Below are 17,618 nucleotides of genomic sequence, written 5' to 3'. Positions count from 1 at the left end.
TTACACTGTGTACAAAACTGTGTTCTGTGAGTGCAAAACCTCCAAAACACAAGTGCAGATCAGTCTCCTGTGTAAATAAACAACACCCTCACTTGTAAAGAGATGTTTCCTTGTTTTTAAGCGACCCAGTAGTCTCTGTTCTGTTATGTAAATCCCGTGTATGCTGTGATGACCGTGATTATGACGTGATTTGACTATTTTTTTTTATTTTTTTTTTACAACCTCAATGTGAGGACAGTGCAGCTTGTGCCCAGCGTTAATGTTTAAGCACAAAATTAATAAACATGCTTTTACTGTGAAGGATAAATACGGCTAATGTGACAGACGATGCTCTTTATGACCACCGCTCTAAAGATAATTATCATCCTGCTCAGTTGCCAGGGCTCCACAGAACATTTCAGTGTCTTTCAGATTCAGTTGTTTCCCGTTTTACTGCCACAAATGTACAGAATTTTTAGAGCGTCATTTCCAGCTGCAGCTGTTTCCAGCAAATAAAGCCTAAAACCTGTCGAGACTCTCCAGCTCGACGAATCACCCTGGCAAAGTTAAGTCTCTGCTCTGTGTGTGCAGGAGAAATTATGAAGGTAATTACGTGCCAGTATTTTAGTTATGCAACCTCGACTGCAACCTCAGTAATCACGAGTTCAAGGTTCAATCTGAAGGGTAAAGAATGATGGCAACGGGTTATGTTGCTCTTCAGGCAGCTTATTTATGGCAGCACATGCAAAAAAAAAACAATTCAATGTCACTGAATGAGGCTGTAAATGGACAAAATTTGGTGTTTGCCCACTCACTCCCACATAAATTAAGCATAGTAAATGTAATCAAACAAAAAGCCATGTTGTTGTGTATGAAAATGTATGATCAAAAAACACACAACAATGAAAACAGTCATTTCCAAGTCTGAAAGTTATACCTAAAAAATGTCAATGTCCTGGAGAGTCTTATTAAATATTCAGACCACATAGCCAGTCAATAAAAGCAAGCCATCTGTAGCAGTAGTGGCTAAATCACAAAAGTAGCTAAAAGCCAAAAACCACTAACATGTCTGAAAAAAGCAAATAGTTAAACTTTAACTAAAAAAAGCCCCCAAAATACAACTAAAACCTTAGAATAAGCTCACATTTTTCAAGCGATTTAGCTAAAGGTTAAAATAAACACTTAGTGTTAAACAGAAATGTTCTATGAGAACACGGTCAATAATAAAAGAAAGCATATTTAATGTTTTAAAGTTCTGGTTTTTACCAACCTTTTCAGAAAATTGGAAATGATCATGTTATATTGAGAAAGACCAGGAATGGCAATGGATCCTGTTCACTATTTGGGAACGTTTCTAATTATGTTTCTAAGTCAAATTAAAGAGAAACTGACTGACAATCGATTACATTATTTGTTCAGATTAATAATGAGTAGCTGTGGATGAATCATGAGTAATCATGATCGCTCACCTTTGTACTTTATTTTGATTAATTAGGGTAAATTGTCATTTCTAATTATGATAAAAATGTGCTGGACAAATAACAGTGTGTTTCTCATCCAAATGATGTATTGATTAAATAATAACAGCACAACTAAATAATGGAAAACTAAAATCCAAATAATAACAAATAAATCCGTTAACTATGTATATGTTTTTTCATAGAGTTGGTGGATTTAAATCATTACTGCAGATCGTAACGCTGCAGTGCGTATCTGGAGTTTCTTTCTACACTTCAGTGAAGCCGTTGTTCTTAGTAATTAATCAGTCCTCAGTCCTTGCAATCCGTTTGACAATTGTGTCCGTCAGTTTGTCAGCTATCGACTTATTTACTGCCTTGTGCTCAGCGATGTCAGTTTGTCAGCTATTGACTTATTTACTGCCTTGTGCTCAGCGAGGCTGGTCTGATGACTCTGACCAGAAGTTGAAGCTTGCGCTCGATGAGATTGTATTTTAGGCTCCTTCTCTGTGTGGAAACAGTAACGTGTGTAACAACTGTGTATTGGCTCAATGAGAAGTGAATGGGTGGTGGATGTTTCAGTGCATGTTGAAATGCGTTTTAATCAGATTAATCGCTGAAGCTAATTTCTACAGCCCTCAAAAAAAGTAAACATTTCTGACTTTTACTCAAAACAACCAGTGGTTCAAAATGTGGACACATTTAAGGCTTATTTTTAGAACATGAACGTCAATGTCCGTTTCTTCTGTGTGTGTTAAAGGCACCATCGTACTTGACTGGTCTTGCAGTCTATGCTAACAGTCATACTAACACTGTTCCTGCGAAGTGTGAGTCACTTCTTATCTACCCATGTTAACACAACACCTTTGGATCTTCCTTTGGTCTTAGATCCTAATTCACAGAGCACCAGGACTGACAGAGAATCAAAGAGGAAACTGCTGTTAGCCCCACCACTCCTGGAGGTTCAAGAGTAGATATCAGAGGAGGCAGATCAAACATATGCCGACACACAGGAGGGAGGACGGAAGCAGCAGTTTGGAATGTTTACACTGCTCTTTATATTCAGTGGAGAGACTTTATAATCTGAACTTGGCCGTGCTTCTAGAGTAAGAATGAGGCGCATTATTCTGCTGGCTGCTGGTTATGCAGTGCAGAAGTCCACACAGCTGACCTCGGCTGGCACTTGAAATCAGAGGCCCGAGAGGTGGGATTGGCTGTGGGCACACATGAGGAACAATGCATTAGAACTGGGAGAAAACCCTTAAGAATTAGGCAAACGTATCATGACACATGGAGGCAAACAAACAAACACACACACACAGGCTGGCTGTTGGTGTTATCCTGAGCTGACTGAAGGGAGTTTTCTTTTTTTCTGCTCTGTAGTGTGTTTGGCAGATCCTCAAGTTTGCTCAGCTGACAGATGAGGGTCCAGAAGGTGGCTAACAGGATGAGGCCGGGTGGCCACGTGCCCCCTCAGGGATTACAAGCAGTGAGAAAAAGGTAAAGAGATTAGACACAAGTCAGAGGCTGCTTTTTTAACCCTGTCACCGTTGTCACACTGACAGCCCTGGAGAGGGAAACTCCTGAGCCAAAATTCCATCCGTGTCCCTGTCTCTCCCTTCTCCACCTCTCCTCCCTCCCTTGTTCCCTGCGCTCATCAGTCCATGCAGTTGTCGCTGTTGTCTGCGGGGATTCAACAGGAGCTCTGCTGCTGCTGAGAGAGAATGTAGAACCTTGGACATCCTGCTTTGGTGCAATCTCTTAATGCACTCCAGGAAAGAAGATTTTATTTTTTCAGCTTCCAAATGACAACTTGAGGCTTTTGAACCACATGAGTCGGCCAATCATGCTTTTAAAGTCGGGACTGTTCTTCACTTTGTGTCTGTTCACCTTTCACGCAAGTCAAAGTGAAGGTAAGAATCAAGACTGGGAAGATGCCTTTTTTAATTTTTTTTTGTAGGTTACTTCAGTGTTAACAAAAGAATGATGTTCTGTGCTTCTGTCAGTGAAATGGGAAGTCAAGCCTCATTTATATAAACAAAATGAGAAAATGTAGCAAAGTTAGAGGACACTTTACCCATATCCTGCACTTTAGGAGAGACATTTGTGAGTTGCTAATGTGTGATAGGAGGAGCTGATGAGTCAGTGAGTTTTGGTTTAATGTGTGTGTGACCTTGCATTTTAAACATGTCTCTCTGGAAACTTCAAAATCCCTGAACAAAGAATTTTTTTTTTTTTTTTGCGAGAATGTCAAGAAGCCATTGAACCACTCTTAGCTACATGAATATTCCTGTGAATTTAATAGGCAGTGGCATGCACTGCAGGAGAGATAGCGCCGTTTCACCAGTGATAACATTTGCATCCGCATGGTTGTCTTGTTCAGTGTGATGTGTCCGGCCAAAAGCTCATTATCCCGAAGGAAACAAAAGCTATTTTGTTTGCACCGTTGCAGAACACTAATCTTTTCTGGCTTGTTGTTCAGCTCTGAGGCTGAATAAGTGGGCATTAAGGCCTAGACCCCCGTGTGTGAGCATGTGCAAGTTAGTCCTCAGTTCTTTCCAAAACTCTATTTAGATGTTTATTCTGGAGGAAAACACAGTTGGTTGAACACCTGGCCTTTATATGACCTTTGGGACAGCCTGATGATAAACATGTCTGTCTGACTGATGATGACAAAGATGTGTTGCTCCTAACAGTTAAGGGTAACACATGCAAAAATATCAAAAGGAGAAAACAGAGTGATTTACTAAATTGTTTGCCTCAATCATTTTAGCATGTCACAGGAAGCATATGGAGAAGATTTGGGTTAAAAAAAGAGTGGCACTTTAAAGAAAACAGAAGAAAATATTAGAACAAAAGAAAAAAAAAACATTTAAGTAAAAGAAAAGACATGAATACCAGGAATAAAAGAGATGAGTAATGAGGAAAATAATTAAATATTTAAAAAAGCAAACGTGAATGCCAACTGTAATTATGAACAGGGCTTTCTTAGGAGGAAAAGAAAGAGTCTGATCATTGTGATAAATCTCATAATACGTAAAATAAAATATGAAATGTGTTAAATGTAGAAGTCCTCTATGTGTAATTTTCAATTGGAAATGATAGATAGAAGTTTATTAATCCCTTGGGAGTTCCCTTTGGGAGATCTAGGGTTTATTAGGGTTTATTTTTGCATTTTAAATTAAATAAATTATTATTTGGTAGATTAGTGATGTAGTAAATGGGTATAATCAATGCTTAGTTTCATTTAGGAAAAGAAAAACTTTGCATCCTCATAAATGATGCAAAAGACAGCACATGGTGTGGCCTAAAAAACTTTTTATGCAGGTCATCAAACCCCAATGGAAGTATGTGAATTCAAGAGCAAAACTCAACAATTTGCAACACCAAGAGAGAAAGATTGTCTGGGACCTGCGTCGATCATTATCAAGGCCACATGCTGAAAAATAAACACTGAAGGAAGGACCCGGAAAAGTAATTAAACTTTACCTAATTATCCTTGGTATTTTCAAATCCCTAAAAAAAAGTTCTTATAAATTATTCATGTTTTCCCTTAAAACATAAAATTAAGGTTGTCCTTAGCAGAACCGTTGGGTTAAATATAACATTTAGTTTCCTACTTACAGTTATTGCAGTTACGTTCAATGTGTTGGAGCTTAAATTGGCTTTTACAGCAGCCAACCATGTCATTAGTCATGGCAGAGGAGATGTAAATATAAGTGACATTTTTACCATATGTACCATCAATGCACAGGCTTCTTATGGAACAAATGAATCACACTGTGTTGCCATGCCATTAATGTTGCTTTAAAAACACAGCTATGTGTTATTTATTGAAATAATTTGGCTTGTTTTATTTTCTGTGTTTTATCCTGCTGCTGCTGTACACGGTGTGGCAGTTCCTAGCTTTTATTTATGTTAGCTCAGTGGCAAATCTGTAGTACCTCGGTTGCAAATTCCATTTCTCCTTGTGTGAATGCAGGCTGTGATGACAGTAAAGCTTCCTAAATCCTTAAATCCTTGAATTTAAGAGACATGTCCTTCGGTTAATGACCTCCTTCCTATGAATCTCCATGGATTTTCAGGTGGACAATACCAAGCCTAATTCCCCAACCCCTAACAAAAGCGTGGCTCGTTGACATAGAGTGGCCTGGTGCATCGTGATGAGAAGAATAGCACAATAGTGACATGGTCTGCTGAGCATGTCAAGTCTTGGCAATAAACGGGCAGAAGTTTTATTTTTATCCTTAGGTTCAAAGCTAAAAAAAAAGGGGGTGTGGGCGGTCGAAGGGGGTGTAAAACTAAATTTGTCTCTGTCAAAACTCTGGTAAACTTTCTAATCAAGTTTCTGTATGTATTTATTATAGTTATGGTTTTCAATTGACAAATATTTTAGTCAGGTTAATCATGAATAATCAATGATTAATCACAATGTACAATCATGATTAATCATCAATCATGAGTAATCATGATTGTAATTGAGCATGATTAATTCAAATAAATCAACATTCCTAAATATGGAAATTTTTTCTCTCCATATTGCTGTCACAGAAAATCCCTTTTTTTTGACAATCGTCAGTGGTGAAACTGTTCTGACACAAGTCGGGCCTCAGACTCGACAAATACAGTGTGGAGATTGTTGTAGTATTTTGAGCCACAGTTTGTGTAAAAAAAAAATGTGTGTACCTGTATACTGTGTATTAGAGAAACAGTAAGTGGATGCACAGTGGAATATTGTGTCGTTCTGTTGTAAAATTAGTTTAAAATGTGAACATAATCAATCTTCACAAAATAATTGAAATGAAAAATGCATTAATTTTGAACTCCCTACGTATAGTTAACAAGTTTAGGAAAGGTGTCGTCATGCCTTATAATTAAACATTGGAAAACATTCATTTTAGAAAGTATATCAACTCTTTTGAAGAATAACTTTGCAGCCTTGTTGCCTTATCACAGTGTTTGTCTTTGCAGTTCTGCGTTGCCTCCCACCACCTCATCTCCAGCTAATAGCTGGGTGATTATATTATTTACAATCACATGCTGTTTTTATTTTTCTACAACCTTGATTGTGTTCTCTAACCCAGAGGAAGTGCAGTTATTTTATTTTTTATTTTTTTTAAGGTGGAACTCGACCTCCAGTCTCTGTTGTGAGTGGGGGAGAAGGCTCATAAATCCTGGCTTATTGTCTCAGGAAACCCTCTGAGTTTTGCCACCTGGCACCACAGTCAGTGCCTCTCTTCTAAAATAGCTGCATTCACTGGGGTGACTGCGCAGGACACAGTCGGCTGGCACACCGCCTTGTATAATGGTGCGGAATTACCTGCTCGCGATGTCTCAGCAGGATGACCGAGCTAATTTCTTTTCACTCAGGTGATCAGATAATTAGGGCACGTCTCCTCGTCAGGTCTGCAGCATCCAACAGATGCAATTTATGAAAACAGACCAGACTGTGTTTGTGTACTTAACGGAAACACGTAGATCACACGACTGACTTTCAACTACACTCAACTGAAGTACAGTGTTATCTTCAATTTTATTCTTTTTATTGTGTATCTGAACTAACGGAATATTTCTTTTCAGTCGTTCAGTCGTCACTCGGTTTCGCCACATATTTACATGTGCAATTTTCTCCACATTAGCACTTCAGGCACGTAGCAGAATCTTGAAGCGTCAGATCTCTCACAACCAAGAACTGTAAAATGTATTGCACCTCAAGCAAAATGCGGTCACAAAATAGACTCTGAGGGAACCTAAATAAATATATGCTTGTCACAGCGGCAGGTTAAGTGTTTTAACGATGGTGACAGTGCAAACCACAGTCGAGAAACTGTAGAGTGATGAGCAGAGGTCAAAGCAAATGTCGCATAAATCGGTCGCATTAATGCAGTGTTTGTCAAACGTTTTCTGCAGCGCCCCATTAGACAAGCCCCGCCCATGAGTCAAGACATTCTCAGTCTACTGAATGAGATTTAAAACACTGTTTTCTTTTTTCATCAACAAAGATCAATACAAATAATACAATAAAATAAAACATGTATTTTGTTTTAAATAATGGGATTTTCCTTCTATAAAATCCTTCTTGTTAATGCAATGTTGAGCAATTTTTCACATTTTAATTTGTAACTATTTTTTTAATAACCTTTAGTTTCTTTCTGCACAAAAATAAATGATATACAAAAAAAGGTTTTGATGCATTATAAAAAAAGATATATATTTAAATGACTTTTTTTTTTTAAAGCGATTGGTTCTAGATACCTAGCGCTTAACTATTAAACTTATCTAATTTATAATTAAATATATTATCAGCTTGCAAGGAGAACCAGTCACGTTCCATGGTCACATTTTCTAGATATTCATTTATTTTTTCTCTGACTCCAACCAATTCTCTGTGATACTTTTACCGTTTTCCATCTTACCTTTTGGAGCAGTAACGATCACACCAATCTTTTGACGAGAAAGGTTTTCAAATGCCGGTTGTGTGGGGAGAAAAAAAAAACCTGTCAAGGTTCAACAAGACAGGGCAGTAACAATGGGGAGACTGTGGCAGGATACAGGAGGTGGATGCTACAAAATTCTATTCATGTCTAAAGTAAAGCAGCAGCCAGCTCACACTGCAGTGTGCAATATCTCTTTGAATCAAAAAGATCAATAAACCTCTCGCTGCTATGGAGTCAACATACATTTTTTTTTTTTGGCAACATAAACCTGTAAAGGTCATGTGGGAGCCATGATAATGATTTCCAGGTCTGCAGACAGACTTGCATATATATCCTAGTCATTTCATCATTGAAACACTGTTCTTACTTCTCTGTGGTAGATAAACCTGTGATTGGAGGGATGGTATCATGTGGTTTTACACATGGTTAAATTTAGCTGTTACTCAGCCAGGATTCATATGAGATGCTGAAAAGTCTGATTAATATGGGGTTTTCCACAGGATTTGTGGGCATGTTACACAAATTAGGTTCTGAAAAGGGCAACTGGTGACAGTATGTGTTCACTTGTATATTTTGTAGTAGAATTTAGAATTCATTTTAATGAAGACACTCCACAAAAATTGAGATGAAACAACTTTGATATCCCACGAGCTACATCCACTTTAGATTTAATTAAACTAACTAACTTTAGGGAAATTTTAAAAAATGATTGTAACACTTTTTCAATTGAATTGCTGTGACAAATTTTGCGTTGCAAATTTCCTCAGCTGACCTCTCTTTCTTTCAAAAACTGTTCCACAATGTGATTTCAGCGCTCAGATGTTGACCAGAGTGCAATTATAACTGTCTGACTTCTCTCTCATTTTTCCCACAGACCTTCAGGACCACGGTTTTCCAGGACTCAGGGATGTGAAGTACAGACACTTTCTGGGTTCAAATAGACCCAGCATCCACCATAGAGTATGGCATGGCAGACACCGGGTGAAGAGGTCAGAACTGTTCACTACAGGGGTCAAAGTCTGTCCCCAGGAGACGATGAAAACAGTCATCAGCAGTCATCGAGTCTACTACAAACTCAGAGGTAAAGCTTAACCTACGTTCGTCCTGTTCACAGCAAACAAACAAGTGTGAAAGTGAAATTTGCAAACAAATCTAAAATGTCAACCATTTATTGCATTTAAAATGTTTTCCTGTTCTGTTGTTTTAAAAAATATTAGTGTTTCAGCTTTAAAATCTGATATTTTATATTATAAAAACAAATATTAATAATTATTGATCAAATGTTGATCAAATTAAGTAACACCCTAAGACCAGAGCTCAATAAATACCTCCCTCTGTATAATATGACTGATGTACTCCAAATATGTTCAATTGTTGTATAGCATTTATAGCATATAGCAATAACATTTCTTCGGCATTGACTAAGTTGCATCTTGCAGTGAGAGGAAATATCAAAATGTTGGTCAGGAAAAGATTTCAAGAAATGTTTGAAGGTATTAAAAAACACAATAGAAGAAAATGAAGATAGACATGAAACTGAGAAGATATGGCACAACAGTGACTATGAAAAACAAACAATTTGGAGTTTTTCCAAACTGATAAAAACAAATAGCCAGGGAGGCTGCAGACATTTCTGGCAGGTACTGTTTGTGCCCTACATAAGGCGACAATCTCCTGTTGTCGTAAAGTACGTTGTCCTGACTGTGGGTTCGAAAAACAGAAGCGTCCTGTTCTGAAAAGAAAGACGCAAGACTGGGTAAAAATAGCAGACCCAAATTATGTCTCCTAAATGTCTGCAAAAAAAATGGTTGATCATCCAATGAGACACGTGGTGTTCTTTTCTTCAGAATTGTGGTGGGAAGAAAACAGTAAAAAAAAACTAAAGTTTTTCTTTCAGGATGTGCTTACTATTGTTTTATCCAGGGCTGTCAGTCGACATTATTTTCATGTTCACAATTTATTTTAACTGCTCTAAATACGCCTGAAGTTTTTATACTCTTATAAACATGGGAGTCGACAAATATGTTTGCTACATGCAAATTTCTATTTACTGTTGTCGTGACAACAGCCCAAAACAAGGACCATTGCGGTGTAGAATATTTTTCTTTCTTCTCTTTGCACTGTAATAACAAAAGTACTTTAATATTGAATTATTTCTAAAAGTTTCATAATAACTCTCTATCTAATATCTATGATTTTAGTCAATACCGTGGTTCTTTGTAAAACACAATAAGAATTGCTTTCAAAATTTCACTGAATACTTAATTAGCCTACAGTCCTCTGCAGTCGGCCTGTCAGTTGTTGACTAATTGATGTATCTGACCAGAAGTTGAAGCCTCAGCTGGATTAGACGGTATTTCACTTCCCACAGTTCATGCAAATGGTAACGTCTGTATTGACTATGTACAGGTATTAGAGCAACAATAAGTAAATGGATGGTGGAGTTATTGGATGTACAGTGTGTTCCACTCTGCCCATGCATCAAAATGTCATCAGATTATTCTTGTCAAATTAATTAATCCGATAACTCTTACAGCCCGAGTTTGAATCAAAGATCCTCGCGTCTTTGTTTTATTTTGAAAAACCCGGCCTTTCAACAGTGTTGAGTGGACTTGAGTGCGATCCACTGGCTGACACACCAGAGCCTTTTAATAGTGACTATTCATACTCACAAACCAACACTTCATGTAATGAAGTTATATGCTAATATGTTTTGTCTGGGAGAGATGGATTGTGCCTGAATAAAGATTGCCGTCTGTGCTGTTGTGATGCAGATTGCTCCACAGCAGCTGTTGTGTATGATTTGAAAAAGAGGGCTGATTAATTTGGTGCATTGAAGCTACAGTATCCGCTCCTCGATTGTTAAGAGAATGAATTTCCCACAGGCATCAAGATATTGGACAATGTGGGGCTGGCTTCCTGTCCACAGGCAGATAAATCATATTGCTGCTTCGGGGCGCCTTTGTACTCATGAGTTTAATATTCACAAAAATGTCAGGAACACGGAGCGTCCTATAAATGTGGTTTGACATTTACCGAAACAGGCATTACTGCCATTTTACGCTGTCCGAGGAACATGGTTGTTAATACATACATTTGATGATTTATTGTAGTACAGTGGGGTATTTAATGGGTTCTGCTTCCATATCTGTCATGTCACATATTTCATTGTGTCAGAAAGTCCAAAAAAGACATTCATTAAGACATGTGATTTATCTGCAGTGTGTCAGGAAGCCATCTGGGAAGCATTTCGGATTTTCTTGGACAGGGTCCCAAACTCGGAAGAGTACAGAGCGTGGGTTTACACCTGCCAGACAGAGAACCTTTGCATGGACGACCTGGCTCAGAACTTCAGCAGTTCTCAGGAGCATCTGGACATGGTGGCCAGAGTGAGTCCAACACACACAAACAAACAAACTTTTTTTTTTCTGAATAATGCATCTTACTTCCAGTCTCCAAATAAATATGTGACAGCCCTTTTTTCTGTTTCCTGTTTTCTATTCCTAGAGAGTAGCTGAGCAGGGTGGAAGTGAAGGGTGAGTGGAATTCTTTTCTTTTATATTTGTATTAAATATAAGTCTCTAGTGCAGTGAATACCCCTTTGTATTTCGTCTTTTCTTTTTTTTTAAAAGAAATGCTGTTTTTCTTGATATAATATTTCACAGAAACTTTCAGAGAAATATGAAGGATCGAGTAGAAGTACAGTATGTGGTTGGATTCATGTATGATTGTATTTTTAGGAGAAGAATTACATTTCTCTTTACAAAACCTATCGACTCTTTCCAAGAGAGCAATTTCAGAAGCGCTGGGAAGCTAGGGATTGGGTGCTGGCTCAACACAGCACACAGCAGGATTCAAACCTGCGATCCCCTGATAGCATTGCTGATCCTTCTACCATTAGGCCACAGGCTGCCTGTGTTACGTCTATATATAAGTCAGGTTATCAAGTATTTCTATGGATTCTCCCTAAAAGTTCCATACTAGTCCAAGTCAACATAAACCACAAAATTGTCCAAAGTGAATTATGACTTTGGATTAAACTGTAGAAGAAACTGTAGAAAATAGTGAGTCAAGGACGCTTTGGATTAAACTGTAGAAAATAGTGAGTCAAGGACCAAGTCAAGAAGACCTGAATAGACCCCAGAGTTTCAGTGTATGTTTGGGTGAATAAATAGTCATATCTGGTGAAGGACAGGGTCTCCAAGTGAGAGTTTGCATCACAGATGAAAACTTCAGGTCAAGTATCAAAGCTTCATAGTATTGAAGGAACTAAAAAACATTATTGGACAAAGGCTTGATGTGAGTATCTATAGTTTAAAGGAAAGAAAAGTCTGAATTCAAGTCAGAGATGTAAAGTTTAAGTTCAAGTTGGATATTTTCCATAAGTGGAGTCTGCACAGCTTTAAGTCGACACAGTTGAAGGAAAGTTCAACCTAAAGGCATTTCTAATAATTAATTTTTTTTCTTTTACATTTCTTTAGAGATGTCACTGGAATACCAGAGCGAGGACGAGAATGTGAGTTAGACCTATAAACTTTAAAGCAGTGCTTCCCTACCTTTTTGGAACCATGTCATATTACTTATTTTAGAAAAATCCTGCATGCACTAACAAACTGAAATATCAACCAAAATATATGTAATAAAATAATTTGATCATCTATTTTAATATGGTAACAAATCATTTATTCACTGTGAAACCTGTGCCTGTTTAGTTTAATGCAATGCTGAGACAGTTGCAGGAATTGAAGAAAGACACACTCAAAGATCTTCATCTTTATCCTTCTCATCGTTATCCTTCTGAGCCTTATAAATATACGTAGTACTCCTCCACTGCCACCTAGTGGACGAGTACCTTAATTATTCTGCATGTCACTGTGGCATAGACGAACAAAGGCAAATCATGAAAATTTTCCACGGTACACCGGATGATCCCTCACGGCATATTAGGTTGGGAATCAGTGCTTTAAAGAAGACAGCGCTGACATAACTATTATTTGCAAATAAATGCCAGAAAAATTAGCTGTAGTGTTTCGTCTCAGGTACCTGGACACCCGCGCCAATCCTTTTACCAACCGAGGCATATGAAGTAAGACGCTAACACCTTTTTACCATCAATGTTGTGTTATGTCACATTAGATTAGCTCTTGCTATTTAACATGCTCTTTGGTTCACCAGAGCACACAGCACCCCAACGTGATCAGTGAGAATTATCAGAAGTATGTCGTTGAATTTAGCATCACAGTAGTGGATCCTACATACAGTGAGCTCCTGAGGGATCCTGAGGATCCACAGTACAGTGATGTCACACAAAAGTTGACAGACAAGGTAAGACTTAAGAGCTTTTACTCCCCTGAGCTGTTTTTTTTTCTAATCATCTTGATCAAGGCTTAGTGAAACATCCTACTGAAGTCTTTTGCTCATGATTCATATTTTGGAATACTCTCAATTTCCTCACAGTTTGACTTTTCTGGACCATTCAGAGATCAAAAATAACAACATACATCCTCCCCTGCAGTACGTCTTAGTCACTCCCAGCACCAGCTGTTGCATGAATCCCCCCACCCTCTCCTCCATCTTGTCCCAAATGTTCTAATCAGATACAGTATTTATTTAGTGTTAGACATTCAGATCTAAAGCAGAAATCCTGGACCAAAAAGAATTTACACAGACACATCTCCATTTGATCACGTTAATCAAGGTTATGCAGATTGAAGAACTTTTATGTCCAAAATATGGCTCTCGGTCTACCTTTGTTACAGGTTAGATGTGGTCTTTGACTTTAATAGTTTAAAATCGGTAGATTTTGGCTATCTTTACTATTTTGACTTTGGTTAATTACTACTACTACTACTACTACTTTACTTTACTCTACTTCTCTCTACTTTAATGTCAGGTCTCAAACTAATTATTTAAAAACTGTCTGCAGATGGTTCAAGCATTTGAAAAAGTACCAGGATTTAAAGAGATTCATGTCGTGGGATTTAGGTAAGTCTGGTTAAATGATATATTGAGATTTATAATTTAAATGTGATTTACAGATTCTTTTAAGCTGACACTCACCAAATAAAACATATTACTGTGGGATATGACTCGGGCATCTCCACATCAGCAGACATCCATCACAAATACGGTGTGTCAGCTTTAAGTGATTCTGACATGTGCTGTATTGTTCAGCCCAGAGGACGTGTCTCTGCGATATGCTGTGGTCTTTAATGGAGAAACGGAGCTCAGTGATGATCCTCAGGGTCTGGAGGAGCCAGAGGCACAGACAGGCCAGGATGTTAATGCTCCGAAACTGAAGAAAATCATAGTTAAGGCCCTGAAACAGGAGCCATCACTGCAGCTGGACATGCAGACACTGAGCTTTGAGACTGGTGAGAGAAATATCATCTTCACATTCAGTCTAATAAAATTCAAGTACCCAGAACTATCTTTTTGAATAACTATAAATGTTTGAACTTCCATTTCAGTAACCACAGTTCATCCAGCAATGGAGATTGGTGAAAACTCTTTGGAGAGTGTTCTTTATGAGGATGATGCAACAGAAGCCCTAACTGAGGACAGCTCCCCCATCTACAATTTCCTTCCCACAGTGGCAGTGATTGATAACTTTCTGGAAGCTTCCGTACTCCTTCCAGAGACACACACATTTGTGCCTTTCTTTCCAAACATCCTCCATGACGCCACGACTGCTGTTACCCCTTTGATGGCAGCAGAAGAGGTGGAGTTGATAGAAGAATCACAAGTGGAGAACGCACCTCCACCAGAGGGAGTCGAGGAGGGTGAAGACGGTCGAGAAGAAGAGGAAGCAGAGGGTAAGATTATATAAATAACAAATTAAATTTTACTATAATATATCTTGTAAAACCTTTCAGAGTATGTTAGTGCTGAGCTCCCATTAAAATATGGAGCTGTACACCAGCTTAATACCTAATGAAAGCCTCAAAATAGTTTGTAGTATAGACCATAACCTACATGACCAAACTGCTACTCACAGCTAATATTCAACCACAATCCACAAAAGGAGGAACTTTTCTTGCTCAGGTGAGGTTGGAATTTTAATGACGGAAATGTATCCTGTAAAAGAATAGATGCAAATTTGTGGGTGATAAATGGAATATGGAGAAATCTTAACCAGGGGCTTAAAACTGCAACCTAATGAGATGTACAGGATTCAGCAGCAATATGAAGCATTAGTACACTGCCTGAGTGATATTTGCATAATTAAGTACTGATGCATGTATTTCTGATGCATGTATTTCTGTCAGACTGAAAAAACTTTTTTTTGTCATAATGTCATCAGACTTGGGGGAAAAAACTTTTTTTTGTCATAATGTCAGGTGATAAGTCCAGTGAGGAAAATTCTGAGGAGCACAGCGAGGATGCTCCCAGGACAGACCCCGGAGAAACCAACAAAGCGGAGGAAGTTGGCCTTGTGGTACCACCGCCTGCAGATCCTCCTGCAACAGAGACATCCATTCCTGAAACTACGGTCCCTGGCTCCTTGCCGTCATCTGATGGGGATTTAGTCCAAAGGAATGATCCAGAAACAGATGTGGAGCCTGCGGCCTCTCCTGCACAGGGCGATCCTGTCCCTGTGGACCAAGCCCCGAACAATGGAGGGCACAGTGGAACAACCCCAGACCCAAAGGACCTGCCTGCTGAGAACATTCAAGAGGATGTCGCAATGAGTCATGACAGAACAGAAGCAGAGGTGACTGAAGCCCTGGAGGAATCTAGTAGCAGTGGATTCCCCTTAGAGTTCGATGAACGTCCGTACGAGTCCACGGCTGCTCCCTCCATGAGACGGGCCAACACTCCTCTGACGACTGCTGTGGACAGGAGCAAAGAGATGGTGGTGTTTTTCAGCTTGAGGGTCACTAACATGATGTTTTCTGATGACCTGTTCAACAAGAGTTCACCGGAATATAAATCCCTGGAGAATACCTTCCTTGAACTGGTAGGTACACAAGCCTTTGTCCTGGATGTTTTTCTTCTGCATGCTGCATTTTCATACTTGGTTTTGTAGCCAAGGCTAAAAGGTGCAATTAATCCAAATTTATTGAATGTCAAGTGTGACATTTTGGTTTTAAAGCTGTAGTGCACAATCATTTATTAGCTCAGTGTTCCTCAATGTTTTTGGTACCAAGGGCCGGTCAACTGAGATCAGCCAGTACTGCGGATCAGTAATATGGCACCATCGTTGAAGTACATTCTTTCACTGTGTCCCACTGCAGCCTGGTACCAAATTACCTAAGGACCGGCACTGGTCCCCAGACCAGTGGTTGGGGACCTCTGCTCTAAATGACCAGTCATCATGTGGTGTTGGATATTGTGTAGACAAACAGTATTTGTAAGATGAAATAGTCATACATAATAGTTTTCATATTTTTCATCAGTTCTTTTCACAGCATTTAACAGAGACCGAATAAACAGCAAAATCACCAAAAACGTACGCACTACAGCTTTATGACGATATTTCTAGTTGATGCAATGATTACGGTAGTCAACTTTGGTGCTGGATGCACTCTTGGTCCTCATGTCAGGTACAGCTATGATGCACTTTCCACTAAGCCTTATCCTCACTCATCTATCTTAGCCATAGGAATGAGAGCTGACTGTAAAAAGTTCTATTTTTTTGTCAATAAATGTATTTTTAATTGATGACTTCAGTTGTAGAGTGTTATAAAGTTGCTGCATATCTTACTTCTGCAGTGTACTCGTGTTTGACAGTTCAAGAGAATGCTTTAATAATAATTCCTTTTCGCTCAGACACAGCACACAGGCTCAAGGATCTCTCCAAACCCTGGAGCTTCCAGTAAATCTGGGCCAAAGAAACTGACGACTTTAGCTTCCATACCGGTATATTCTTTCCAAATTCGAAAATTATGGTCAAACTTTCAAGGATAGCATAACTTTTCTTAACATTCGAATCACAATAACCAACTATTGTATTCTAACTAACATCTCTAACATTTTTAACTCGGTTGAAAAACTTAATTCTAACATTTTTTAGTTTTAGTGGTTAGTTTAGCTGAGCCCAGTCTGGATTAGTTGCTTCTGATACAAATGAGCACATCTTTGAAACAGCTTCTGTCTGGATGAACAAATCTTAAAATGTTAAATGTTTTTTTTTTTTTTTTTTTCATGTTCAATTTCTTTATTTGCTTTTTTTTTTTTTTTTTTTTACATTTTTCTCCTTTTTGTTTTATGTAAATACAGTTGAACTTCATACAGGTTAATTATTGAAATTATTCATATAGAAAAATGTAAAGAATTACAGTGATGACATTAGAACTGATGTCATCACTGTGCATCATAACGGTGGTTTGTAAAATGTGTCGAGAGTTGATCTCGAAACGTTGGTGAAGCCATTGGTGGTGAAGTCCTCATTAATCAGTCTACAGTCTCTCACAATCCCTTTGACAACTGTGTCCGTCAGCTTGTCAGTCGTAGACGTACTAACTGCCCCACTCTCTGTCACGCTGGTCTGACCTGAAGTTGAAGTCCTCCGTGTTGAGTTGGTATTTTAACTACAACAAAAACATTTTCCCGCATTGTATGAAAATTTCAACATGCGTTTTTAAAGTGTCGCAGCATCAGTAGGATGAAGGACAGTGGAATAATTTGATATACAGTGCACATTTTGTTAATATCTTAAAATCTGAAACATTTAATCTGTTTAATCTCACAAATTCATTCATTCGGACTGCCCGCATTTAATCTCACAAATTCATTCATTCGG

General features: G+C 38.4%; 1 protein-coding gene across 4 annotated transcripts in view; it reads left to right on the top strand.

Moving 5' to 3' along the window:
• The window catches only part of LOC103378119 (interphotoreceptor matrix proteoglycan 1-like), a 37,950-nt gene that overhangs the window by 10,274 nt on the left and 10,058 nt on the right, over nt 1–17,618 (top strand). For 3 of the 4 annotated variants that reach the window (XM_025054801.1, XM_025054807.1, XM_008309209.3), the window contains 12 exons: nt 2,820–2,936; nt 3,098–3,349; nt 8,748–8,954; nt 11,096–11,262; nt 11,381–11,409; nt 12,355–12,389; nt 12,913–12,959; nt 13,049–13,198; nt 13,800–13,858; nt 14,048–14,247; nt 14,344–14,688; nt 15,214–15,833. In XM_025054801.1, the coding sequence (XP_024910569.1) occupies nt 3,268–3,349; nt 8,748–8,954; nt 11,096–11,262; nt 11,381–11,409; nt 12,355–12,389; nt 12,913–12,959; nt 13,049–13,198; nt 13,800–13,858; nt 14,048–14,247; nt 14,344–14,688; nt 15,214–15,833 (1,941 nt within the window). In that variant the 5' untranslated portion in view covers nt 2,820–2,936; nt 3,098–3,267. The remainder of the gene's footprint in view (nt 1–2,819; nt 2,937–3,097; nt 3,350–8,747; nt 8,955–11,095; nt 11,263–11,380; nt 11,410–12,354; nt 12,390–12,912; nt 12,960–13,048; nt 13,199–13,799; nt 13,859–14,047; nt 14,248–14,343; nt 14,689–15,213; nt 15,834–17,618) is intronic. The other variant, XM_025054810.1, reaches the window with a different exon arrangement.

Source organism: Cynoglossus semilaevis, chromosome 1, assembly GCF_000523025.1.
Source record: "Cynoglossus semilaevis isolate Cse_v1.0 chromosome 1, Cse_v1.0, whole genome shotgun sequence".
Classification (NCBI taxonomy): Eukaryota; Metazoa; Chordata; class Actinopteri; order Pleuronectiformes; family Cynoglossidae; genus Cynoglossus; species Cynoglossus semilaevis.
Note: the sequence above shows the minus strand (reverse complement) of the source record. Positions and strands in the feature narration are given on the sequence as shown.